At 48.3% G+C, this 27,711-nt stretch overlaps 1 protein-coding gene across 1 annotated transcript in view; it reads left to right on the top strand.

Moving 5' to 3' along the window:
* LOC105013563 (filamin-B) overlaps positions 1-27,711 on the top strand; it is an 81,680-nt gene that overhangs the window by 30,890 nt on the left and 23,079 nt on the right. Inside the window, exons 5-29 of the mRNA XM_034295723.1 lie at positions 1,830-2,023; positions 2,297-2,459; positions 2,666-2,863; positions 5,610-5,747; positions 5,997-6,123; positions 7,311-7,447; positions 8,600-8,793; positions 8,934-9,047; positions 9,379-9,522; positions 11,633-11,756; positions 11,864-12,024; positions 12,554-12,644; positions 13,172-13,341; positions 13,695-13,812; positions 14,075-14,343; positions 15,079-15,357; positions 16,676-16,816; positions 17,067-17,247; positions 18,087-18,260; positions 18,784-18,946; positions 19,353-19,513; positions 19,717-19,884; positions 20,091-20,214; positions 20,463-20,616; positions 21,716-21,905. Coding sequence (XP_034151614.1) covers positions 1,830-2,023; positions 2,297-2,459; positions 2,666-2,863; positions 5,610-5,747; positions 5,997-6,123; positions 7,311-7,447; positions 8,600-8,793; positions 8,934-9,047; positions 9,379-9,522; positions 11,633-11,756; positions 11,864-12,024; positions 12,554-12,644; positions 13,172-13,341; positions 13,695-13,812; positions 14,075-14,343; positions 15,079-15,357; positions 16,676-16,816; positions 17,067-17,247; positions 18,087-18,260; positions 18,784-18,946; positions 19,353-19,513; positions 19,717-19,884; positions 20,091-20,214; positions 20,463-20,616; positions 21,716-21,905 — 4,077 coding nt within the window. The remainder of the gene's footprint in view (positions 1-1,829; positions 2,024-2,296; positions 2,460-2,665; positions 2,864-5,609; positions 5,748-5,996; positions 6,124-7,310; positions 7,448-8,599; positions 8,794-8,933; positions 9,048-9,378; positions 9,523-11,632; positions 11,757-11,863; positions 12,025-12,553; positions 12,645-13,171; positions 13,342-13,694; positions 13,813-14,074; positions 14,344-15,078; positions 15,358-16,675; positions 16,817-17,066; positions 17,248-18,086; positions 18,261-18,783; positions 18,947-19,352; positions 19,514-19,716; positions 19,885-20,090; positions 20,215-20,462; positions 20,617-21,715; positions 21,906-27,711) is intronic.

Below are 27,711 nucleotides of genomic sequence, written 5' to 3'. Positions count from 1 at the left end.
GCTGTTACTTTACGCTACTAGTCGTGTTCACACGGTTACTTTACGCTACTAATCATGTTCACGCGGTTACTTTACTCTACTAGTCGTGTTCACGGTTACTTTACGCTACTAGTCGTGTTCACGCGGTTACTTTACGCTACTAATCATGTTCACGCGGTTACTTTACGCTACTAGTCGTGTTCACACGGTTACTTTACGCTACTAATCATTTTCACGCGGTTACTTTACGCTACTAATCATGTTCACGCGATTACTTTACTCTACTAGTCGTGTTCACACGGTTACTTTACGCTACTAGTCGTGTTCACACGGTTACTTTATGCTACTAGTCGTGTTCACGCGGTTACTTTACGCTACTAGTCGTGTTCACGCGGTTACTTTACGCTACTAGTCGTGTTCACGCGGTTACTTTGCGCTACTAGTCATGTTCACGCGGTTACTTTGCGCTACTAGTCGTGTTAACGCGGTTACTTTACGCTACTAGTCGTGTTAACGCGGTTACTAGTCGTGTTCACGCGGTTACTTTACGCTACTAGTCGTGTTCACACGGTTACTTTACGCTACTAGTCGTATTCACGCGGTTACTTTACGCTACTAGTCGTGTTAACGCGGTTACTTTACGCTACTAGTCGTGTTCACGCGGTTACTTTACGCTACTAGTCGTATTCACGCGGTTACTTTACGCTACTAGTCGTGTTAACGCGGTTACTAGTCGTGTTCACGCGGTTACTTTACGCTACTATTCATGTGTTCACTTTATTTGACACTACTAATCATGTGTTCATGCTGTTATTTTACGCTACAAGTCATGTGTTACCTTACGCAATGAGACGGGTGTTCACGTTTTTACTTTACACCATTAGATGGATGTTGACTGTTACTTTACTCCATGAGATGGGTGTTCACACTGTAACTTTATGCCATTAGGCGTATATTCACGCTGTATTCACTCAGTATCGCAAGTCGCTCTGGATAAGGGCGTCCAATAGATTCCGAAGTACTGATCCCTATCCTACCAGTGAAGTACTGATCCCTATCCTACCAGTGAAGTACTGATCCCTATCCTACCAGTGAAGTACTGCTCCCTATCCTACCAGTGAAGTACTGCTCCCTATCCTACCAGTGAATCACTGCTCCCTATCCTACCAGTGAATCACTGCTCCCTATCCTACCAGTGAATCACTGCTCCCTATCCTACCAGTGAATCACTGCTCCCTATCCTACCAGTGAAGTACTGATGCTGCTGTTTTTCTCCCCCTCAGAAGACGTTAAGGGCGGAGCGCATAGGAACAAAACGAGCTGATATCAATTATAAATTTTGTTGGTAACAGTGCACGCTGTGAAGTCCCTTCCCATCCCGTCCCTTCCCATCCCAGTGCACGCTGTGAAGTCCCTTCCCTTCCCAGTGCACGCTGTGAAGTCCCATCCCTTCCCAGTGCACGCTGTGAAGTCCCATCCCTTCCCAGTGCACGCTGTGAAGTCCCATCCCTTCCCAGTGCACGCTGTGAAGTCCCTCCCCTCACCTTCCCAGTATGCTCTGTTCAATCCCTTCTCCCGAGACTAGACTAAAGTGCTGCTTGTTTTCTTTTCTTCCTGTAAATTACACAAAACACTAATATCAATTGAAAATAGATTTCAATCAGGTATCCAAGATGTGATTCTGAATTAGTCTGTGAAAGTTGAAAATCCAGCAAAATGCCGGATCCTGTTATTAAATCCTCCTTCAACGCTAAAGAGCAGATTCTTCTCCTCTTCCCCTCTCTTTCTGCACTTCTCTCCCTGTCCCTCTCTCTCCCTGTCCCTCTGTCTCCCTGTCTCTCTGTCCCCAGGGTTGGAGCCAGTTGGTAATAGGGTGATGCGTCCGGCCAACTTCACAGTTGATACGTTCAGTGCAGGTCAGGGTCAAGTCATGGTGTATGTGGAGGACCCGGAGGGAACCAGAGAGGAGGTGAAAGCTGTTCCTAACGAAGGGAAGAAGACCTACAGCGTTGCATACATCCCCCTGGTCACGGGTCCACACAAGGTAATGACATCTGTTGACCCCTGACCTCTAGGGGTGACCGCTAGCCACAACATAAGGTGAACAGCTCTTTCTTAGACTCCTAACAGAACACATTTCTCTGATGTCTTTGTTAATTGAACTCCTTCAGTTCTGTGGTGAAATGCTTCACTGGTCCGTTTTCAGTGGGTTACGTTGATGTTTACTTCCATTGTATTATGATTTCACTTTGTTGGATTGGATCCCACAACGATGTCCTGGTACTGACCTCCGTTGCATGGTCTTGCTGTTGTCTAGGTGACGGTGCTGTTTGCTGGCCAGCAGATCCCCAAGTCTCCATTTGAGGTGAACGTGGACAAAGCGCAGGGAGACCCAACCAAGGTCACTGCTAAAGGACCTGGCCTGGAGCCCCTGGGAAACATTGCCAACAAACCTACATACTTTGACATCTACACTGCAGGTTGGTCATCGTTGCAGTAGTCACATCATGTGTTTTGCATCGCAGTGAACTGGGACATGTTAACAGGTGCTAATGCTATCTGAAATTAAACCCATTCTTGTTCTTCTGAACTACCTGCTCATATAAGTCGTAAAAATTGTCCAGATCTTGTCTGGAACCTGTCTGAAGCTGCCAGTAAGAGTTGCTATGTTCCTCCGGTCCTCCAGGGGCAGGAATGGGAGAGGTGTCTGCCACCGTCAGGGATCCTCAGGGCAAGTTGTCCGTGGAGGCTGTGATGGAGGATCTGGGTGACAGTGTGTACAGGTGCACCTACAAGCCCAGTCAGCAGGGCCCTCACACCATCAACATCACCTTTGGAGGAATCACCATCCCCAAGAGTCCCTCCATAGTCACCATCGGACCAGGTACTGTGACCTCAAAACATGACCTTAACCCTGTGACCAGCCATACTGTGACCTCAAACCAAGATCTTAACCCTGTGACCAGCTGTACTATGACCTCGAAACATGATCCTAACCATGTGACCAGCTGTACTGTGACCTCAAACCATGACCTTAACCTTGTGACCGGCAGTACTGTGACCTCAAACCATGACCTTAACCTTGTTACCAGCTATTTTGTGACCTCGAACCATGACCATAACCCTGTGACCAGCTTAACCTCCAGAGCCCCTGCATATTCAAAATTAATCCCAGGTAGACCTCAGAATTAAGTGGCTTGAACATATTGGAGTACAGACTCTGAACCTACATCTTAACACCAACATCAGTCCTTCACACGTTGAGGTGCTGTAGATCATTCAATTACACTTACTCTGATATATTTGTCATGTCTCCAGAGCTTTGTTTAGTTGGGTCACTACGGTTGTGTTGGATTAAGTCTCTACTATTTTCTTCCACTAAACCTTCTGAATACCGTCCATTCAACCTTCAAAACAGACTTAGCATGATCTAGTATGTCAGAGGGGTTCGTAGTGAACAGTCTCCCATTGTTTCATAGCGAATGTATTAATAACAGTTACATTTAAATTAGTCTAAGAAGCAGTTAGTCTCTTCCTCAAGGAAAATGAAAAACTAGCCTGCAGTAGTCCGTGTGTGTTTCATTTGAAGAGAGCTGTATTCAGACACAGTTCTCCACTTGTAGCTTTGATCCGGAACAATTTTTTCAACCAATTATGTCAGGCCATTTGTCTTGTATTAGTTTCCACTGAGTGGTTTGCTGGCTGCCTCACCTCTCAGCCGCCGCTGTCAGCCTTCAAACCTCTCCCCTACTCCCCTATCCCTACAGGGGCAAGGGCAGAGAGGGCGGGGGCAAGGGCAGAGAGGGCGGGGGCAAGGGCAGAGAGGGCGGGGGCAAGTCAAGACAAAGTGGACTGAATATCATGTTCCATCTGCAGCCCATAAAACACCGGATTCCTTCTCCCTGAGACGGCTTTTCCGCAGCACGCTGACTTCATTGTGTCGTGCCGTGACATGACCCAAAAACCCTTTACCGACCTGAAATTTGTTTCCTAAAATAAAACACGATTTGTCATCATAATTGTCCTTAATCAAATGTTTTATTTCATGTGTATTCCTGAAACAGTGAGGCCACTGTTGAATTGAAAAGTGAACATACCTCTTTCTTTTATGCCTTGAAACCGCTACAGGAGGTCAGTTATGATGTGGTTTGTGAGGTATAGGCTTGAGGCTTGGAGACTGTGTGCCCAGTGGAACACTGTTTATAATATAGCGAAACACATATGAACGCAGTTCTATGGGCCCCTGTGAAAAATAGTGTACTAAATAGTGAATAGGGTGTGATGTGGGACACAGCCCTACACTTCAGCTCTTTAGTGGTGTTGATTTGGTTCATTGCAACTACCACACTGTGTTCAGACAGTTGGCCAGTGGTTTGGCGGGGAGTTCCATCTTTTTTTCTTCTTTGGTCAATCACAGCAATGTTATGAATATGAGTGTTGAGGGGGAAAAAAACTTCATTATAACTAGAAAGACAACACTTCAATGCCTGTAGCTACTTATAATGTGTCATTACCCAAGCCCTTGAAAAGACATGACAGGAAGTATTTATGCATCATATATGCTTTTTTTTAAAAATATTGACGAAACTTCTGTTTGGTCATGTTGGCTGTATATAAAGTAGATAATGTAGATATGCCTGTAATGATGGCTTTGCACTATGTAGGGAATCAGGTAAAACAGAACAACATCTGGACCTCATTGGGGACCTGGTAAAAAAGTAGAAGGACAGGATCCCAACCTCACAGGGGGGCCCTGGTGGTATTGGGGGGGCCCTGGTGGTATTGGGGGGGCCCTGATGGTATTGGGGGGGCCCTGGTTGCATTGCAGTGTACAAGGGAACTATAGAGGTCGGTCAGCTTGGTAAGTCGGCCACAGCTCCTATCAGTAGGGTGGAGTGTCACTTTGTAGCTTTTCTTACCCGTTAGGAAACACGCCTCATACAGCTGGCTTTTTTATGTTGTTGAAGCTTACATGCAGGAGATCAAGCTGGAAAACTTGTTTGTTTTGGACCACTCAGTATAAAAGTACCAAAATAGAACCAAATAAAAAATCGGAATAGGGTAAATAAAAAGCGAGTATAGTGTAAATAAAATAACACTGGTGTGCAGCAATATAACTAGATCATTTCCTATTATTATAAATACATGATTATCAAAATTAGCAATGGGATCTCTTAGCATTTTCAAATCATTGATGAATCTGATTCCCTTACTTGCCAATGTTTTTAATTATGTTCTGTCAACATCTGCAGAATAATGGTGTAACTGTCTTATGGTTGTATTGATTATACTTGTATTTGTTGTTTTGTATTCTGAAACATTTGATGTTACGACTTACGGCTGTCTATTCCTGGCCAGGACGCTCTTGGAAAATAGATTTTCAATCTCAATGAGTTTTCCTGGTTAAATAAAGGTTTAATAAAAAGAAAATGTTTTAAAGCAATATCGGAATATTGTTGTACAATTGTTGTTTTCATTATTGAATTGTTTAAAACTTGATAGTCATATTTATCAAGTTACAGCCCAGCCCTGCCACAAACGCATGCCACAAACATACAACTATTTTACTACACCACCTGGTATGTTTGGTGTGATTAGCATGTCTTTAACTCTGTTTTTCTGTGACTCAGCATCAATGCCAGGGGCGTGTCGTGCCACAGGACGTGGTCTGCAGCCCCGCGGCGTCCGCGTGAAGCAGGTGGCGGACTTCAGAGTGGACACTAGGAACGCTGGAAGTGGAGACCTGAAGGTGACCGTCAAAGGACCCAGTAAGTTAACATGTCTTCTGTTTTTATTTTCCATGTAGTTGAACCTCTAAACCAGAAAGTCCCCTTGAGAAAATTCTCCTTCCTTGAATCTCCAACCCCCATGGCTGTCTTTGGCACAGCCTGTTGCCTGGAGTTGTCATGCGACCCAGCATGGAGATTGGCTAAAACAAGCCTTGAGGTTCTACCTGCAGTGCTGTAAGACACAGAGTTGAGGACATCTCACCATGTTAACCTACTGTCCTCGTCTAGAAGGTTCGGAGGAGCCAGTGAAGCAGAAGGAATCTGGAGATGGCCTGTATTACTATGAGTACTTCCCTCACGCCCCTGGGAAGTACACCGTCACCATCACCTGGGGGGGACAGCACATCCCCAAAAGGTCAGTGGGCCGAGGGTTCTGGTTCTATCCATATTTAACATCAGTGGTTCCCTCCTGATTTCTGTTTGATGGTTTCAGTGACTGCTTCTATGCATTGGTGAGTATCACTAATGACTGAGGAAACGGGACAGGATCTGTCTCTGTTTGCTGAGGAGAGAGATCTGTGGTTAGGTGGATAGGTCTGTGGTTAGGTGGATAGGTCTGTGGTTAGGTGGATACGATAGGTCTGTGGTTAGGTGGATACGATAGGTCTGTGGTTAGGTGGATACGATAGGTCTGTGGTTAGGTGGATACGATAGGTCTGTGGTTAGGTGGATACGATAGGTCTGTGGTTAGGTGGATACGATAGGTCTGTGGTTAGGTGGATACGATAGGTCTGTGGTTAGGTGGATAGGTCTGTGGTTAGGTGGATACGATAGGTCTGTGGTTAGGTGGATACGATAGGTCTGTGGTTAGGTGGATACGATAGATCTGTGGTTAGGTGGATACGATAGGTCTGTGGTTAGGTGGATACGATAGGTCTGTGGTTAGGTGGATCGGTTTGTGTGGTGTTTTAACTGCATGTGTGTGTGAGAAAGCATGAGGAAATGTTGTCATGTTCATGGCACCCCGACGGACGGAAACCTGTGCACATTTTACCGTAACAATATTCTTTTTACTACAAAAGGTACTGGGAACATAATTTTAAAACTAGCTGTCATCACTCACTGTGAGGGAATTTAGCTGCTAACATTTATAAAGCACTAAGGACTTTTCCATATCATCATCAGCATTAACAACAGCAGGGATTGGAATACAGGTCATAAAGGGGTCTTAGAAGAGGGTCTGCCGGTACTGGGCCTGGAGAACTGGACCCCTGGTATTCCCTCCTCCCAGACAGAGTGTTCTTTTTTACCAGCCTGGTGTTAGTTGGCGCTGAACAGACTCCCTGATGTTACACCAAGCCCTCAGCTTCCAGCATCACTGACCTTATGGCTGTCTGCCCCCTCTAACTATACCTGTTAAATGCCATGAAAACAATCAGCTCCTGTTCCCCTGTTGAAAAACCTCCCTCCCCTGAGGTTATTTGGTAAATTATATAAATGTCAGACAATGCTGAGTAATGGCTCAACATTACAGGAATATAAGCAGACAGACCATCTGCCTGTGTCCCAGGGTATTCAAGGCTGTCACTTTGCTGTGTTTAGTCCGTTTGAGGTGGCAGTGGGACCAGAGGCCGGGCCACAGAAGATCAGGGCCTGGGGACCCGGCCTGGAGAGGGGCATGGTGGGTAAATCGGCAGATTTTGTGGCGGAATCCATCGGCACTGATGTCGGCGTTCTGGGTGAGTTCTGATCCGACTGTTCCCCTTCCTTTGAAGATAATGTTGGGTGGGAAGGCAAGAGACATTCATTTTGTGACAATGTGATGAATAAGATCTATAAAGGAAGTGAATGCCTGTTTTCTTAGAAGTACAGTCAAGTGAATGTACCCCCCTGGAATTTTTATGTATTTCTTTTTAATGTTTTTTGAGCTTTTCTGTTGTAGCTTTGCTGTTATGTTTTGGATTGTTCATGTTTGTTTCAGCTTCAGCTTTTTAACAGATGGCCTCTTATTCTCCTCAACAATTCTCTGGTACAATATGTCATTCATGGTTAACTGGATAATGGCAAGTAGTCCACACCCTGAGGTGGAAAAGCAGCCCCAAACCATAATGCTACCACCTCCATGCTTTATGGATGGTATGATGTTGTTCTGTTCGAAGTCAGTGTTTTGCTTTTGCTAAAGAAGGCATCCAAACAACTCCATCTTGGACTCATTGGTCCAGAGAACATTATTCCAGTATTTTTGGTCTTTACCGAGGTTGTTTGTTGTTTGGCCAATGTCAGTTGTGTACTGATTCTTTTTTGAAAGCAGAGGCTTCTTGCTGCCTGACCTCCTATGTTGACCAAATTTGTGCAGTCTCTCATGGACAATTTCTCATGCACTTGAGCATTGATTGTGGCCAGAGAGGCCTGCTGATACCTTGATGTTACCCTAGTATTCTTAGAGACTTTTATTAGCATCTTATGGCCTGCTCTTGGGATGAATTTAGAGGAACCACCTGTCCTATGTAGATTGCCAGTGGTCTGGAGCATTGTCCATTTGTGGACCATCTGCCAGACTGTGAAATTCTGTCCTTTGAATTGCTTGGAAGTGGCTTTGCGACCCCTTACAGACTCATGGGGATCAATAATCTTTCTTCTGAGGGCCTCTGAGAAGTATTTTGATATTGGCATGGTATGTTTGTACACACCCATATGGTTACAACTAAACCAGTTTTTAATCTTTATGAAGGGACAGACCTTCCCAGGTTGCCACCAATTATATTTTTGTTTTGTTGCTCCTGATTCTAATTTAATGAGATGGTATCAATGAGTACTAACCTTTTCCGCATAGGGATTTTTTTTACTTTGCTCCTTTAAACTAATATTACACTTGATTTTATTTTCCCAAGGCTTTGCCATTGAGGGACCCTCACAGGCTAAGATAGAATGTAGGGACCAGAACGATGGTTCGTGTGACGTAAAGTACTGGCCTTCAGAGGCTGGGGAGTACGCTGTCCATGTGATGTGTGATGACGAGGACATAGAAGACAGCCCGTTCATGGCCTACATCGTCCCGGACAACAACGACAGCAACCCCGGCCTGGTGAGTGTCTTGACCATTCCTCTATCTTGTCCCTCAGCCTGCATTTTCAAGTTCACTTAATTATCTATTTAGGGCATTTCTTTAGACCAGGGCCCTGGGATATTATTAAAGATAATTGCTCTTATTTTTTTATGTCTCAGGTCAAGGCGTACGGTCCAGGCCTGGAAAAGAGTGGCTGTGTCATCAACAAACCCGCAGAATTCACTGTCAATGCTAAGGATGCTGGGAAAGGCCCCTTGCAGATCTCTGCTCAGGTAAAGAATGGTGCATTATCTCTTGTATTATTGTTATCATAATCATTTTGGAACTCAGCCTGAACCTTCTCAGGCAGCACTATCAAGCCTGGTCTTCTCCTGCCTCTTAAAAGAAAACATCATCTCAGTTACTAAAGGCAGGAAGTTAACTGAAATATTGTCTTGTTTCCAGACAGTGTTATGTTTAGATGCTGGGAGCGTTGACAGTGTTATGGTTAGATGCTGGGAGCGTTGACAGTGTTATGGTTAGATGCTGGGAGCGTTGACAGTGTTATGGTTAGATGCTGGGAGCGTTGACAGTGTTTTTATGGTTCTTTGTTCTCCATGTCAGACTGCTGAAGGAGGTCCTGTTGATGTGAAGGTGAAGAAGACAGGAGACGGTGTCTATGCCTGTTCCTACACCCCCATCGCCGCAGTCAAACACACGGTGGCGGTCACCTGGGCTGCGGTCAGTGTGCCCAACAGTCCGTTTAGGGTAAGCCAACCACATGACATTCCTGAAGGGAACACAACCACTCTGATGGGTTATAATGGTCTACAACTAACCCTGAGCCCACCTCTGCCTAATGGCCCTTACATTACATCTCTGGAGAATAACCGTGAACATAGCACAACTGGTAGAGGACATACTGTATACCAGGAACCAATCATAGTCATGGAGGATGACCATAACCAAACTATGACCGTCATGAGTGCAAAAGCCAATCTCACCAGAGTCACTCAAGAAAATGCCAAAACCAAGAAGCCTCTAATTCTGATAACCACATACACAGAGGAACGGAATACCTTATTTGCTCAGTAATACCATATATAATATATAATAGCCTTTTCATGATATTGGGAGTATTTGGTTGTGGATTCAGTGTTGGCTCAGTATTAGCCATTTAGTGTTCATTGATTTTCTTCATGGAGATAAAAAAAATAAAAAATTACAGTGATCAAACAGGAAATAAATTGTTGATCTGTATTATTGAGCTGTTTTCATTACAAAACTATGTTTTGTTGTAATGACACTAGAGAATGAAATGGGTGAATTTATTAGATGTGGTTAAATCAAATTAACTTGACCAGATTTCCTGATACTTGGATGTATTTTTTTCTTTCATAATTTTTTGAAGCACTTACTAATGTCTTGAAAAGTATGTTTCTTCATCTCACTGTCTGAATTGTTTCATCAGGACTACTGCATGAGATCTATATTTTAGATGGGTTATGGTCCCATGAAAATGCATGTAACAAAACCCAATGTTGATTTAGTGGTGTGAAAGACTCCTCTTATGTCAACGTTGTCTCAGCATTTTCAGTCATGGTTTCAGATGGTCACCTGTTCCCTACATAAATGGAGGCCATGCAGGACACAGACATTGGTCTAGTTTCATACAGGACACAGACATTGGTCTAGGTTCATACAGGACACAGACATGGGTCTAGGTTCATACAGGACACAGACATTGGTCTAGTTTCATACAGGACACAGACATTGGTCTAGGTTCATACAGGACACAGACATTGGTCTAGGTTCATACAGGACACAGACATTGGTCTAGTTTCATGCAGGACACAGACATTGGTCTAGTTTCATACAGGACACAGACATTGGTCTAGGTTCATACAGGACACAGACATTGGTCTAGGTTCATGCAGGACACAGACATTGGTCTAGGTTCATGCAGGACACAGACATTGGTCTAGGTTCATGCAGGACACAGACATTGGTCTAGGTTCATACAGGACACAGACATTGGTCTAGGTTCATACAGGACACAGACATTGGTCTAGGTTCATACAGGACACAGACATTGGTCTAGGTTCATACAGGACACAGACATTGGTCTAGGTTCATACAGGACACAGACATTGGTCTAGGTTCATACAGGACACAGACATTGGTCTAGGTTCATACAGGACACAGACATTGGTCTAGGTTCATACAGGACACAGACATTGGTCTAGGTTCATACAGGACACAGACAATGGTCTAGGTTCATACAGGACACAGACATTGGTCTAGGTTCATACAGGACACAGACATTGGTCTAGGTTCATACAGGACACAGACATTGGTCTAGGTTCATACAGGACACAGACATGGGTCTGCTAGTAATACTAAAAGTGTTTAATATATATTTGAACATTGTTAGAAAAAGACAACAGCCACTGAACTGACCCTGTATTAAAGCCACTGTTTTAAATGAACCGTTTTAAACTGTATTTCAATTTTATTTCAACTAAATGTCCTTCCATTTCCAATAAATGTCAACTTTTTAGCAAACTTGCTTGTGTTGTTTATGATTTGATTCTTGTTGGGTTGTATGATTTCAACTTGATTTTAGTATTTTTATTAATTTATTTTAACCACTCCCTGGCCTATATTGGCCTACAGAACACCTCTTCCCCACCAGTGTCCTAGAGAATATTGTCCAAAACATTTTGATCTCAGTCTGGACTATATAGTATCCCTCTGAGTGAAAATTGTTTTGTGCTGTGATACTCTGTGTGTATTTTGGAGGGTTTGAGATGATGTGGGAGTCTTTCCATTGCTGTCTGTGTGCTGGACTACAAGGTAGTTTGTTGTTGTTGTGCAGGTGAATGTTGGGAAAGGCAGCCACCCTCACAAGGTGAAGGTCTATGGTCCTGGTGTGGAGAGGACGGGACTAAAGGCCAACGAACCCACACACTTCACTGTGGACTGCACCGAGGCCGGGGAAGGTAACGCACATGCTGTCACACACATACACACGTTGTCTCACACACACACACACACACATGCTGTCACACACACACTCTTTCTCTAACTCATTCTGTGTGTGTGGCAGGGGACGTGAGCGTCGGGATAAAGTGCGACGCCAACGTCATCAGTGATAAGGAGGAGGACGTAGACTTCGATATTATTCCTAACGCCAATGACACCATTACGGTGAAATACACACCCCCAGGGCCGGGACGACTCACCATCAAGGTCCTGTTCACTGACCAGGTAGGGGACTGGAGGCCGGTCTGCCCAGGTAGGGGACTGGAGGCCTGTCTGCCCAGGTAGGGGACTGGAGGCCTGTCTGCCCAGGTAGGGGACTGGAGGCCTGTCTGCCCAGGTAGGGGACTGGAGGCCTGTCTGCCCAGGTAGGGGACTGGAGGCCTGTCTGCCCAGGTAGGGGACTGGAGGCCTGTCTGCCCAGGTAGGGGACTGGAGGCCTGTCTGCCCAGGTAGGGGACTGGAGGCCTGTCTGCCCAGGTAGGGGACTGGAGGCCTGTCTGCCCAGGTAGGGGACTGGAGGCCTGTCTGCCCAGGTAGGGGACTGGAGGCCTGTCTGCCCAGGTAGGGGACTGGAGGCCTGTCTGCCCAGGTAGGGGACTGGAGGCCTGTCTGAAGTGACTTTTGGACCCTTTTAGTTGGGAAAAGACAGTAATGCCACATTTACTCAGATTTGTCCGTCATTTTAAATGATGAAAGCCTACGAGTTGAGCCATAATTATCACTGGTGTTTTTGTTCTTTTTGTGGCCACTGTAGGAGATCCCCATCAGTCCATTCAGGGTCAAAGTGGAACCTTCCCATGATGCCTCAAAGGTCAGGGTTGAAGGTCCCGGAGTGGCTCGCTCAGGTAACACCAACACGTTCACACTGCTGGCTCGTAACTCCTTTGTGTTCTCTGGTATGTTGTGGTACCAACATCTTTTCAGCATTAAATGTTTTTTGTCGTTTGTAGGTGCGCCGTATGTAAGGGTTGTGTGTTTAGTTGTGGAGTGTTTTGTTGTGTTTCATTGTTGAGCTGTGTTTCATTGTTGAGCTGTGTTTCATTGTTGAGCTGTGTTTCATTGTTGAGATGTGTTTCATTGTTGTGTTGTGTTGTGTTTAGGTGTGGAGTGTTTAATTGTTGTGTTGTGTTGTGTTTAGGTGTGGAGTGTTTTGTTGTGTTTCATTGTTGAGCTGTGTTTCATTGTTGAGCTGTGTTTCATTGTTGTGTTGTGTTGTGTTTAGGTGTGGAGTGTTTAATTGTTGTTGTGTTTAGGTGTGGAGTGTTTAATTGTTGTGTTGTGTTGTGTTTAGGTGTGGAGTGTTTAATCGTTGTGTTGTGTTGTGTTGTGTTTAAGTGTGGAGTGTTTAATTGTTGTGTTGTGTTGTGTTTAGGTGTGGAGTGTGGTAAACCAACCCACTTCACTGTACACACTAAAGGAGCAGGAAAGGCTCCTGTTGATGTTCAGTTCTCCGGGACCAGCAAGGGAGACGCAGTCCGAGACTATGACATCATCGACAACTACGACTACTCCCACACAGTGAAATACACTCCCATCCAACAGGTGAGTTAGTGTCTAGTTAGTGTCACTCCCGGGACTAGTTCTCACATACTGTTCAGGTTTTGGAACCACCAGTTAGGGATGTGGGGAGGCTGGAGAGCTTTGGCCCCGTAAACAAATTGGTGCTGGTTCAGATCCCCAAGTGAAAACCCTTCCTTCTGTTCTGTCTGACCATGTAGCCTAATTACTTCCAGGTTGAAGCTGAATAGGAATGTGTAATTAGCATACTAATGTGGGAAATTAATGCTCAAGTCTGTTACACTGCTTTTATTAGAAGTCTCAGTGGAACCACCTATAAACAGTACAAAGGACAGGTCTTCTCATCTGAGTAACATATACGTAACTGTGGTTTCCAGGGAGAGATGATGGTCATGATAAAGTTTGGAGGAGATGAGATCCCCAAGTCCCCTTTTGCTGTGGAAGTGGCTGCTTCTCTGGATCTCAGCAAGGTCCTGGTCAACGGGCTGGCCAGCAGTAAGTACCAAACAATTAGAATAGAGGAACAACCTTTAATCCTGTCAGTCTTTTCTCTTCTGTTAAACTGATGCCTCTCTTTGGCCTCTGGGAGCAGCAGGGGAAAATCGGTGCAAGATATTTTTACAGCCTTTGATTTCTTTTCTTCTCCCAGGCTTTGGTATATTATCATTTGAATGATTCAGCTGAATGAACACATTACAAATGACTGCCTGTCTGACTGCCTGCCTGTCTGACTGCCTGCCTGTCTGTCTGATTCCAGGAGTGGAGGTTGGCCAGGACCAGGAGTTTGCGGTGGACCCCAAGGGAGCGGGAGGGCAGGGTGATCTGGAGGTGCGTCTGACCAGCCCGTTGGGGAAGGCTGTTCCCTGTGTGGTGGAGCCTCAGCCTGGGAGGAAACCACAGAGCAGCATCGTCAAGTATGTCCCCAGGGAGGAGGGGCTGTACACTGTGGATGTGACCTACGATGGACACCCCATCCCAGGGAGCCCGTTCCCCGTGGAGGCCACGCTGCCTCCAGACCCCAGCAAGGTATGACATTAACCCCTAGTACTAAACCTAACCTCTTCCCCTGACCTTAACCATAGTACTAAACCCTAGGACTAACCCTCACCTCTGAACCTGACCTTAACCATAGTACTAAACCCTAGGACTAACCCTCACCTCTGAACCTGACCTTAACCATAGTACTAAACCCTAGGACTAACCCTCACCTCTGAACCTGACCTTAACCATAGTACTAAACCCTAGGACTAACCCTCACCTCTGAACCTGACCTTAACCATAGTACTAAACCATAGGACTAACCCTCACCTCTGAACCTGACCTTAACCATAGTACTAAACCCTAGGACTAACCCTCACCTCTGAACCTGACCTTAACCATAGTACTAAACCCTAGGACTAACCCTCACCTCTGAACCTGACCTTAAACCAGAGAGCTAAACCCTAGGAATAAACCTCTTAACCTGATTTTAACCCAAGTACTAATCCTAACCTCTTACCCAGATTTTAATCATACTAAATCCTAGCATACAGTCAGCCTCCGGCTAGCCACATCTACAATGATAACACCGTAACATGGAAACATAACGGAGCTCGTATTCTTGAAGCCTGTATTTTGAAAAGCATTTTTGCTTCTGTCCAATGACACTCCAGGCACTGTTTTTAACTGACTGTCTGCAACTCTAGTAAGGCGTGCGTGTGTTCTGCCTGTTTATACCTGACGGGCTGTTTGGATACCTGTTGGTACCTGTCTGTCATGCAGGTGAAGGCGTTCGGGCCTGGTCTGAAGGGAGGTCTGGTGGCCCACCCGGCAGAGTTCACCATCGACACGAAGGGAGCAGGAACAGGTGGCCTGGGCCTGACTGTGGAGGGACCAACGGAAGCCAAGATCGAGTGCTCTGACAACGGGGACGGGACCTGCTCCGTGTCCTACCTGCCCACCGAGCCAGGGGAGTACCTGGTCAACATCCTGTTTGAGGACACTCATATCCCAGGCTCCCCCTTCCACGCAGACGTCAACTACCCCCTAGACCCATCCAAGGTAAGGCCCCTACCTCAACTACTCCCTAGACCCATCCAAGGTAAGGCCCCTACCTCAACTACTCCCTAGACCCATCCAAGGTAAGGCCCCTACCTCAACTACTCCCTAGACCCATCCAAGGTAAGGCCCCTACCTCAACTACCCCCTAGACCCATCCAAGGTAAGGCCCCTACCTCAACTACTCCCTAGACCTCTCCACAGGTAGGGCCCCTACCTCAACTACCCCCTAGACCCCTCCACAGGTAGGGCCCCTACCTCAACTACTCCCTAGACCTCTCCACAGGTAGGTTCCCTACCTCAACTACCCCCTCAACCCCTCCAAGGTAAGGTCCCTACCTCAACTACCCCCTCAACTCCTCCAAGGTAGGGACCCTACCTCAACTACCCCCTAGACCCCTCCACAGTTAGGGCCCCCACCTCAACTACCCCCTAGACCCCTCCACAGGTAGGGCCCCCACCTCAACTACCCCCTAGATCCCTCCACCGGTAGGGCCCTTACCTCAACTACACCCTAGACCCCTCCACAGGTAGGGCCCCCACCTCAACTACCCCCTAGATCCCTCCACAGGTAGGGCCCCTACCTCAACTACCCCCTAGATCCCTCCACAGGTAGGGCCCCTACCTCAACTACCCCCTAGATCCCTCCACAGGTAGGGCCCCTACCTCAACTACCCCCTAGACCTCTCCACAGGTAGGGCCCCTACCTCAACTACCCCCTAGACCCCTCCACAGGTAGGGCCCCTACCTCAACTACTCCCTAGACCTCTCCACAGGTAGGTGCCCTACCTCAACTAACCCCTCAACTCCTCCAAGGTAGGGTCCCTACCTCAACTACCCCCTAGATCCCTCCACCGGTAGGGCCCCTACCTCAACTACTCCCTAGACCTCTCCACAGGTAGGGCCCCTACCTCAACTACCCCCTAGACCCCTCCACAGGTAGGGCCCTTACCTCAACTGCCCCCTAGATCCCTCCACAGGTAGGGCCCTTACCTCAACTGCCCCCTAGATCCCTCCACAGGTAGGGCCCCTACCTCAACTACCCCCTAGACCTCTCCACAGGTAGGGCCTCCACCTCAACTACCCCCTAGATCCCTCCACAGGTAGGGCCCTTACCTCAACTACCCCCTAGATCCCTCCACAGGTAGGGCCCCCACCTCAATTACCCCCTAGACCCATCCACAGGTAGGGCCCCTACCTCAACTACCCGCTCAACCCCTCCAAGATGGGGCCCGTTTTCTATGTTTATGTGATTTTCTAAGTTTATTCACTGTGGATAAGTGCTGCTGTTAAACACATCAATGTGACCGGTCTCTGCAAGGTTCTGGCATCTGGTTCGGGGCTGAAAAGGGCCAAAGTGGGAGAGACCAGTGTGGTGAATGTGGACTGTTCCCGGGCTGGACCGGGGCAACTCACCCTGGACGCCACTTCAGACTCTGGCAACAACAAGGCCAAAACAGAGGTTGGTATAATCAGACTCTGGCAACAACCAGGACAAGGATAGTGATTTTGGGCCATTGCAGGAATTTCTGAGGAGAGATTGTTTTATCGCTGATCTACTGAAACTCTAGTTTAGAATCACCAAGGGGGCTGTTGGATCTTCCAATGGACTGAAGAATATAAATCAAGCACTGGAAGTTATCAAAGTATTCTTGTCATCTTCATTGAGGATGTCAGTGATGCCTGAACAAGACTGTGTTTCTCTCGTTCAGGTGATTGACAATAAAGATGGCACCTATACAGTGGTTTATGTCCCCAGTAGCGCTGGTATGTACACCCTGCTGCTGAAGTACGGGGGCAAGGCCACGCCTGGCTTCCCTGCCAAGGTGATGGTAGATCCAGCTGTGGACACCTCCAGAGTCAAGGTCTTTGGCCCTGGAGTGGAGGGACAAGGTACGGTTTCATCTGAAAAACAATTATTCAGCATTTTACTGTTGTTAATTTCTTTATTTATAATAATTTCCAGTCTGGGACGGATTCCTTTAAAGCAGATTTTGACGATTATTGTTCGAAAATACTTAATTAAATAAAATAAATAAAATACAAATAAAATTTAATTTCTTGATTGTGCCACACTCTTTAACTGGTGAACTGAACTCCTAAGGTGTAGCATTCCTGTGTCTTACCAGTTTCACCGGCTGTTTCCCGGTTCAGAGTACCTGTATCTTAGTGACAGGCAGCTCTGTCTTTGTGGTGATCCACAACAACTGTTGTTTGTTGTCTAGTTCCCATGGCAACGTGGGCCCTTTGTGTAGTGTTTACTTCATCAAGATAAAGGACAAGGAGAAAACAAAAACTCCCCCGGAAACAGGAGCGTTCTGAAAGCATTTAGCCACTTTTAGCTTCTCAATGAGCCTGTGAACTGAAAAGTCTAAAACCCGAAACCATTACCTCATCTGAGAGTAATGAGCGAAAGGGAACGTTACATCCCAGCTGCCCCAAATAATTACCATTAAGAGGGCAATGGTGCCGGCTCCTTGTAGAGGGGAAAAGAGAAAGGACTTCTGTGTTAATAATAGATTCCATCCCTTCAGCTCCGTGTTAATGAGCTTCATTGACAGTCCGGCTATGATTGAATTCCTGGACTATGTCCGATATAATGTTTTTAGGTGTGTATGCAAGAATTGGGTATGGGAATCTGGGATATTTCTCAGAGTAGAGAAGCTTAAAAACCCTTAATCATTTGAGCAGTTGTTTTAGTGTGATGTCTTCCCTCTGTTTGTCTTGTACAGCTGTGTTCCGGGAGGCCACAACAGACTTTAAGGTGGACGCCAGGGCTCTGACTAAGAAGGGAGGGGACCACATCAAGGCCTCGGTCAGGAACCCGTCAGGAGCCCTAACCGACTGTGTCGTGACCGACAATGTGGACGGGACCTACAATGTGGAGTACACACCGTTTGAAAATGGTAACAATGCTACCCGGAGTATCTACTCCCCCACACCCACGCTGAACACCCACGCTGAACACCCACGCTGAACACCCACGCTGAACACCCACGCTGAACACCCACGCTGAACACCCACGCTGATGGTGCAGTGTTTCTCACTAGGGGTTGTGATACCTTGCCTCATTTGAAAATGTTTCAAGAGGAACTGAAGAAACCATGAACTGGATTAATGCTGTGGTAAATGCTTAATGAACTGGGTTTACCCCACGGCAGATGCTGAATGAACTGGGTTTACCCCACGGCAAATGCTGAATGAACTGGGTTTACCCCACGGCAGATGCTGAATGAACTGGGTTTACCCCACGGCAAATGCTGAATGAACTGGGTTTACCCCACGGCAGATGCTTGAATGAACTGGGTTTACCCCACGGCAGATGCTTGAATGAACTGGGTTTACCCCACGGCAGATGCTGAATGAACTGGGTTGTGTTTTCCGTTTGCTTAGGTTGACCACTGTCTGATTTACGTGTGTGTGTGATAGGTGTTCATGCTGTGGAGGTTCTGTACGATGAATCTGCTGTCCCAAAGAGTCCCTTCCAGGTCGGGGTTCAGGAGGGCTGTGATCCAACCAGGGTTCTGGCCAAGGGCCCTGGGCTCCAGGAGGCCCTCACAGAGGCTCCCAACAACTTCTCCATTATTACCAGGTATACAACTGTCTGCTTGTTTCCATGTTTAGTCTCCTGGGTGTATTTTGGTCCATATAAATCTAATTCATAGCGTAGAATAATTGACTGGAATGGATGGAAATTAGCTAACTAGGTAGCTAAATTGTGAGAAATTACCCTCTCATTACTAGTAATTAAAGATGCGGTCCCTGACAATCAAATAAATGCAATAACAACAGTTTGGTACTCCTGTATTTCTGTGCTTTTAATCCCATCCAATAGCTCCAGGAAGAGAGTAGGTCCTCCCTGACTTAGTGGTGTTGAGTATAAACCCAGAACAGATGACTATAGACAATGTTTTGGTCTTGTTGACTTTCTGTGTGGGGGGCCTGTTTGTCTAAGCTGTTGTTTTTAGTTTCTGAAATGTGGTTTTGTGTGTTTGTAGAGGGGCAGGTATTGGTGGATTGGGCATCACAGTTGAAGGCCCCTCAGAGTCTAAGATGTCGTGTAAAGACAATAAGGATGGCAGCTGTAATGTAGAGTACATCCCCTACGCCGCGGGCCTTTATGACGTTAACATCACCTATGGAGGCAGACACATCACAGGTAAGAGCAGCCTACAAACATTCAATGACCGAGTAAGGCATTCTTGGCAGAGTTGATGCAGTTCAAAAAATAATATAATTCATCCTGAATTGCTCGGTGGTCAGATTGATTGCCGTAATTATTAATATAATTCTAGCCTAGTGGTTAAACCATCTGACCAGTTAGCCGACGTCACTGTCATTTTCTGTCTTTCGGTCCACCAGGCAGTCCCTTCAAGGTGCCAGTGAAGGACACGGTAGATGCCAGCAAGGTGAAGATCTCAGGACCCGGGCTTGGCTCCGGGGTCCGCGCTAAAGTCCCACAATCCTTCACTGTGGACTGCAGCAAGGCCGGGATAGCCCCTCTTTCTGTGGCAGTCACAGCACCCAGAGGTTAGATTAGGGGAGGGATGTTTCTGTGGTTATGAAATACCCAGAGAAGGTCACATCTGTACTGTGACCAATTAAATACAACTCCAGGTATTCCCCCGGGGGCCTTTTAAACAGACTTGTTTACTTTCCTTTGTCTCTCTGTCCTCCTGTCTGTCTGTCTGTCCTCCTGTCTGTCTGTCTGTCTGTCCTCCTGTCTGTCTGCTCAGGTCTGTCGGAGCCCGTGGACGTCACAGACAATGGAAATGGAAAGCACACGGTGGCCTTCGTTCCCTCTGTAGAGGGGCCCTACTCCGTGGTGGTGAAGTACGCTGATGAGGAGGTCCCCCACAGGTAACAAACATCAGACTGGTAGAAGTTGGCTGGTTTATGAGCAGTACCTTCATGCTCCAGTTCTCTGTAAGCCCTAAGACACGACTGACTGCCCTTTGGGTCTCCCTGTTTGAATGGTGGTTATACCTTTGTGATGTTTCTCCTTCAGACCTCCTTACAGCGCTGACCTCTCTTCGACCCTGTGACCTGAAAACGCCCTGCCCGTGACCCCTGTTTTTGACATCATTGTTGTTGTTTATTTGGTCTAGTCCCTTCAAGCTGCGTGTTCTGCCAACACATGATGCCAGTAAGGTCCGTGCCAACGGCCCGGGTCTGACCAGCGGGCTTCCGGCCAGCTTGCCTGTGGAGTTCACCATCGACGCCAAGGACGCAGGCGAGGGTCAACTATCAGTCCAGATCACAGTGAGTTCAAAACAACCCTGTTACCATCTCAGGACCCAGAGGAGGTCCCTGGGATTCTGTTATTGGACCCGTCTAGGCAGCCTTCCTGTCCTTTGGTTTATACTTGTTTGCATTAGAGGTGTGACTGAATTCTCCCATTAAACTGTAGAAAACAGCACCTGTACTCTATCTTTCGTCACTATGGAAACATCCCATCTGACCAGAAAGGTCAGATATAGGGTCATTACATGTGTGAAATGCTGAACCAGTCTGTTTGTCTGAAATGGGATTGGGTTTTCTGCGTATTCCAACTGCTCTGAGATGCCCTCAGAGACTGAGTTCATGGACACCGCTGTCGGCTGCTGTGACCACATAGAAAAGTGTGTTGAATGTCTTGCTTCAGGGCCGACTGGCCTTGTGATTCACATTAGCTTCTGACAGTAATTGGCCTGACAGGCTTACCGCCAGGCTGCCTGCCATCCACTAGGCCCTGCTGTGAAGTAAAATGGTATGAAGCACCAAAGGCTTCTGTTGGGACTCGCCACGGCTCCAGAACTCTGGCTTCTATGTTCAATGTGGATTAAATGGACCCTCCAGGGTCAGTGGTCACCATTACTGATCCGGGTCCGGGTCCAGCTGCTTTGCAGACAGAATGTTGTAGCTCCTCGTGACAAATGGTCTGACTATAAAATGGGCCGGTAAAATATAGTTGAAAATAATGTTCTGACTTCTGCCAGTAATGATCTGGACCAAGAACATAAAGCGGATTTCTGTCTGGGAGGGGCGGGTGTCTGTCTGGGAGGGGCGGGTGTCTGTCTGGGAGGGGCGGGTGTCTGTCTGGGAGGGGCGGGTGTCTGTCTGGGAGGGGCGGGTGTCTGCTTGGCGCTACAGTGGTGAATGAGGGGTGGACGGATGTGTCGTAATAAATCAGCCAGATGAAATCTGAAAGCCCACTGTGGAGGGTGAACTCTTCAACTGGGGTCCTCTGGTCTTAGTTCTCCCATGGGGCAACGTCGAATAGCTGAAAATACCAAGGATTCATCCTAATTCTCATTGGATGAGAGCTGTTTGTGCAGGAAGGTGATGCATGACTGGTCTGAAACGGTTGTTGATTTCTCAGGACCAGGACGGGAAGCCCAAGAGGGTTAGTATACATGACAACCATGACGGGACCTACCTGGTGTCATACGTCCCTGACCGGGTCGGCCGCTACAGCATCGTCATCCAGTATGGAGGGGATGAGATCCCAGCCTCGCCCTACAGGGTCAGGGCTACGGCCTCCGGAGATGCCAGCAAGTGCTCCATCAACGGTGGGTTCTGACCTGGGACCTTCTAGATGACCCCGACCTGACCTACAGTCACACACACAACCTGACCTACAGTCACACACACAACCTGACCTACAGTCACACACACAACCTGACCTACAGTCACACAAACACAACCTGAACTACAGTCACACACACACAACCTGAACTACAGTCACACACACACAACCTGACCTACAGTCACACACACAACCTGACCTACAGTCACACACACACAACCTGACCTACAGTCACACACACACAACCTGACCTACAGTCACACACACAACCTGACCTACAGTCACACACACACACAACCTGACCTACAGTCACACAAACGCTACCTGACCTACAGTCACACAAACGCTACCTGACCTACAGTCACACACACAACCTGACCTACAGTCACACACACACAACCTGACCTACAGTCACACACACACAACCTGACCTACAGTCACACAAACGCTACCTGACCTACAGTCACACACACAACCTGACCTACAGTCACACACACAACCTGACCTACAGTCACACACACACAACCTGACCTACAGTCACACACACAACCTGACCTACAGTCACACACACAACCTGACCTACAGTCACACACAAACACAACCTGACCTACAGTCACACACAAACACAACCTGACCTACAGTCACACAAACACAACCTGACCTACAGTCACACAAACAACCTGACCTACAGTCACACAAACAACCTGACCTACAGTCACACAAACACAACCTGACCTACAGTCACACAAACACAACCTGACCTACAGTCACACACACAACCTGACCTACAGTCACACACAAACGCTACCTGACCTACAGTCACACACAAACGCTACCTGACCTACAGTCACACACAAACGCTACCTGACCTACAGTCACACACAAACGCTACCTGACCTACAGTCACACACAAACGCTACCTGGCCTACAGTCACACACAAACGCAACCTGACCTACAGTCACACACAAACGCAACCTGACCTACAGTCACACACAAACGCAACCTGACCTACAGTCACACACACAACCTGACCTACAGTCACACAAACACAACCTGACCTACAGTCACACAAACAACCTGACCTACAGTCACACAAACACAACCTGACCTACAGTCACACACACAACCTGACCTACAGTCACACACAAACGCTACCTGACCTACAGTCACACACAAACGCTACCTGACCTACAGTCACACACAAACGCTACCTGACCTACAGTCACACACAAACGCTACCTGGCCTACAGTCACACACACGCTACCTGGCCTACAGTCACACACACGCTACCTGGCCTACAGTCACACACACGCTACCTGGCCTACAGTCACACACACGCTACCTGGCCTACAGTCACACACACGCTACCTGGCCTACAGTCACACACACGCTACCTGGCCTACAGTCACACACAAACGCTACCTGGCCTACAGTCACACACACGCTACCTGACCTACAGTCACACACACGCTACCTGACCTACAGTCACACACACGCTACCTGACCTACAGTCACACACACGCTACCTGGCCTACAGTCACACACACGCTACCTGACCTACAGTCACACACACGCTACCTGACCTACAGTCACACACACGCAACCTGACCTACAGTCACACACACGCTACCTGGCCTACAGTCACACACACGCTACCTGGCCTACAGTCACACACACGCTACCTGGCCTACAGTCACACACACGCTACCTGGCCTACAGTCACACACAAACGCTACCTGGCCTACAGTCACACACAAACGCTACCTGGCCTACAGTCACACACACGCTACCTGGCCTACAGTCACACACACGCTACCTGGCCTACAGTCACACACACGCTACCTGGCCTACAGTCACACACACGCTACCTGGCCTACAGTCACACACACGCTACCTGGCCTACAGTCACACAAACGCTACCTGGCCTACAGTCACACACACGCTACCTGGCCTACAGTCACACACACGCTACCTGGCCTACAGTCACACACACGCAACCTGGCCTACAGTCACACACACGCTACCTGGCCTACAGTCACACACACGCTACCTGGCCTACAGTCACACACACGCAACCGGATTCGTTTTCACAATGTTTGGTACTTCTGTATGATTTCTTAATGTGATTGTGTATTGACTGGTCTGAAATATAACATGACTCAAGGGACCACTCTGCAATAACCTGTGATCTGGTCTGATACTTCACATAATAACTCTAATAATTTTTATAACTTAAATTGAATAACTTAAAACGGTCTCACCCTTTATTCAAGTTTTCTTCTTACAATAACTCCTTTGGGGAAAGGTTCTCAAGACCTTTCAATAAAATCTGTTCAGGCCCCAAGTGAGTTTCACCAAAGAAGCCAGAAGGAAACCCTGGTCAGGTTCATCTGAGCGTCTGGAACCGGCAATCATGGGAGCTGGTTCAGGGGAAGGAATGAAGGCTGTGTGGGAAGAGGGAGTGGAGGCAGACGGAGGGTTAAACTCCGTAGGGGAGGTTTTCCAGCTCCAGGTAGAGGAGTGAAATTCGGCCTTCTAAGGGAGTTTTTCCTAGCCGCTGAAATTCAACACTACTGTTGTTTGCTCCTTGGGGTTTAAGGCCGGGTCCATCCATCCATCTTCTTCTGCTTATCCGGGGCCGGGTCGCGGGGGCAGCAGTCTAAGCAGGGATGCCCAGACTTCCCTCTCCCCAGACACTTCCTCTAGCTCTTCCGGGGGGACACCGAGGCGTTCCCAGGCCAGCCGGGAGACATAGTCCCTCCAGCGTGTCCTAGGTCTTCCCCGGGGTCTCCTCCCAGTGGGACGGGACCGGAACACCTTCCCAGGAAGGCGTTCCGGAGGCATCCGAAACAGATGCCCAAGCCACCTCAGCTGACCCCTCTCGATGTGGAGGAGCAGCGGCTCTACTCTGAGCTCCTCCCGGGTGACCGAGCTTCTCACCCTATCTCTAAGGGATCGCCCGGCCACCCTGCGGAGAAAGCTCATTTCGGCCGCCTGTATCCGGGATCTTGTCCTTTCGGTCATGACCCAAAGCTCATGACCATAGTTTAAGGCCGGGTGTCTCTGTAAAATAACTTTATGACAACTGCTGTTGTACAAAGAGCTTTATAAATACATTTGATTGATTGAGGAGCTGCAGGGAAGGGGCCTGGGTTGGTGCTGGTACAGGCCCTGGTAGAGGAGTGACAAGGGAGGTGCTGGTACAGGAGCTGCAGGGATTGGAGTACAGTAAGGAAGTGGAATGTCACGCTCATCGTCCTCTCCATTCCAGTTTCTCTTCACTTTCTCATCACCTTCTGCCACATTTTCATTTACCGTTATCTTATTACTCCCACTCTGTCCTTCTCTCAGCCTCTCTCCCACTTTATTTTTTCTTTCTTTCCTTCTTTTCTTTTCAAACTCTTCTAACTTCCTTCTACATTCTTTTAACTTAGCCTCGCTAAATGTTCCTTTTAATGGAAAATCAGATACTATGTGCCACAGTACCACTTGTCCTGAGACATCCGTGCCCCACCTTTATCTTGACTGGTCTGATCAGTGGATCTGGCAGGCAGGCGTTGTTCTTACTGCTGCCCGTCCACATGGTGTACCCGTTCTTACTGCTGCCTGTCCACATGGTGTACCCGTTCTTACTGCTGCCCGTCCACATGGTGTACCCGTTCTTACTGCTGCCCGTCCACATGGTGTACCCGTTCTTACTGCTGCCCGTCCACATGGTGTACCCGTTCTTACTTCTGCCCGTCCACATGGTGTACCCGTTCTTACTTCTGCCCGTCCACATGGTGTACCCGTTCTTACTGCTGCCCGTCCACATGGTGTACCCGTTCTTACTGCTGCCCGTCCACATGGTGTACCCGTTCTTACTTCTGCCCGTCCACATGGTGTACCCGTTCTTACTTCTGCCCGTCCACATGGTGTACCCGTTCTTACTGCTGCCCGTCCACATGGTGTACCCGTTCTTACTGCTGCCCGTCCACATGGTGTACCCGTTCTTACTTCTGCCCGTCCACATGGTGTACCCGTTCTTACTGCTGCCCGTCCACATGGTGTACCCGTTCTTACTGCTGCCCGTCCACATGGTGTACCCGTTCTTACTGCTGCCCGTCCACATGGTGTACCCGTTCTTACTGCTGCCCGTCCACATGGTGTACCCGTTCTTACTGCTGCCCGTCCACATGGTGTACCCGTTCTTACTTCTGCCCGTCCACATGGTGTACCCGTTCTTACTGCTGCCCGTCCACATGGTGTACCCGTTCTTACTGCTGCCCGTCCACATGGTGTACCCGTTCTTACTGCTGCCCGTCCACATGGTGTACCCGTTCTTACTTCTGCCCGTCCACATGGTGTACCCGTTCTTACTGCTGCCCGTCCACATGGTGTACCCGTTCTTACTGCTGCCCGTCCACATGGTGTACCCGTTCTTACTTCTGCCCGTCCACATGGTGTACCCGTTCTTACTGCTGCCCGTCCACATGGTGTACCCGTTCTTACTGCTGCCCGTCCACATGGTGTACCCGTTCTTACTGCTGCCCGTCCACATGGTGTACCCGTTCTTACTGCTGCCCGTCCACATGGTGTACCCGTTCTTACTTCTGCCCGTCCACATGGTGTACCCGTTCTTACTGCTGCCCGTCCACATGGTGTACCCGTTCTTACTGCTGCCCGTCCACATGGTGTACCCGTTCTTACTGCTGCCCGTCCACATGGTGTACCCGTTCTTACTTCTGCCCGTCCACATGGTGTACCCGTTCTTACTGCTGCCCGTCCACATGGTGTACCCGTTCTTACTGCTGCCCGTCCACATGGTGTACCCGTTCTTACTTCTGCCCGTCCACATGGTGTACCCGTTCTTACTGCTGCCCGTCCACATGGTGTACCCGTTCTTACTTCTGCCCGTCCACATGGTGTACCCGTTCTTACTGCTGCCCGTCCACATGGTGTACCCGTTCTTACTTCTGCCCGTCCACATGGTGTACCCGTTCTTACTGCTGCCCGTCCACATGGTGTACCCGTTCTTACTGCTGCCCGTCCACATGGTGTACCCGTTCTTACTGCTGCCCGTCCACATGGTGTACCCGTTCTTACTGCTGCCCGTCCACATGGTGTACCCGTTCTTACTTCTGCCCGTCCACATGGTGTACCCGTTCTTACTGCTGCCCGTCCACATGGTGTACCCGTTCTTACTGCTGCCCGTCCACATGGTGTACCCGTTCTTACTGCTGCCCGTCCACATGGTGTACCCGTTCTTACTGCTGCCCGTCCACATGGTGTACCCGTTCTTACTGCTGCCCGTCCACATGGTGTACCCGTTCTTACTTCTGCCCGTCCACATGGTGTACCCGTTCTTACTGCTGCCCGTCCACATGGTGTACCCGTTCTTACTGCTGCCCGTCCACATGGTGTACCCGTTCTTACTGCTGCCCGTCCACATGGTGTACCCGTTCTTACTTCTGCCCGTCCACATGGTGTACCCGTTCTTACTGCTGCCCGTCCACATGGTGTACCCGTTCTTACTGCTGCCCGTCCACATGGTGTACCCGTTCTTACTTCTGCCCGTCCACATGGTGTACCCGTTCTTACTGCTGCCCGTCCACATGGTGTACCCGTTCTTACTGCTGCCCGTCCACATGGTGTACCCGTTCTTACTGCTGCCCGTCCACATGGTGTACCCGTTCTTACTGCTGCCCGTCCACATGGTGTACCCGTTCTTACTTCTGCCCGTCCACATGGTGTACCCGTTCTTACTGCTGCCCGTCCACATGGTGTACCCGTTCTTACTGCTGCCCG

Source organism: Esox lucius, chromosome 2 (assembly GCF_011004845.1).
Source record: "Esox lucius isolate fEsoLuc1 chromosome 2, fEsoLuc1.pri, whole genome shotgun sequence".
In the NCBI taxonomy this organism is placed as follows: domain Eukaryota; kingdom Metazoa; phylum Chordata; class Actinopteri; order Esociformes; family Esocidae; genus Esox; species Esox lucius.
The sequence above is the reverse complement of the archived record's forward strand: the minus strand, read 5'-3'. Positions and strand labels throughout refer to the sequence as shown.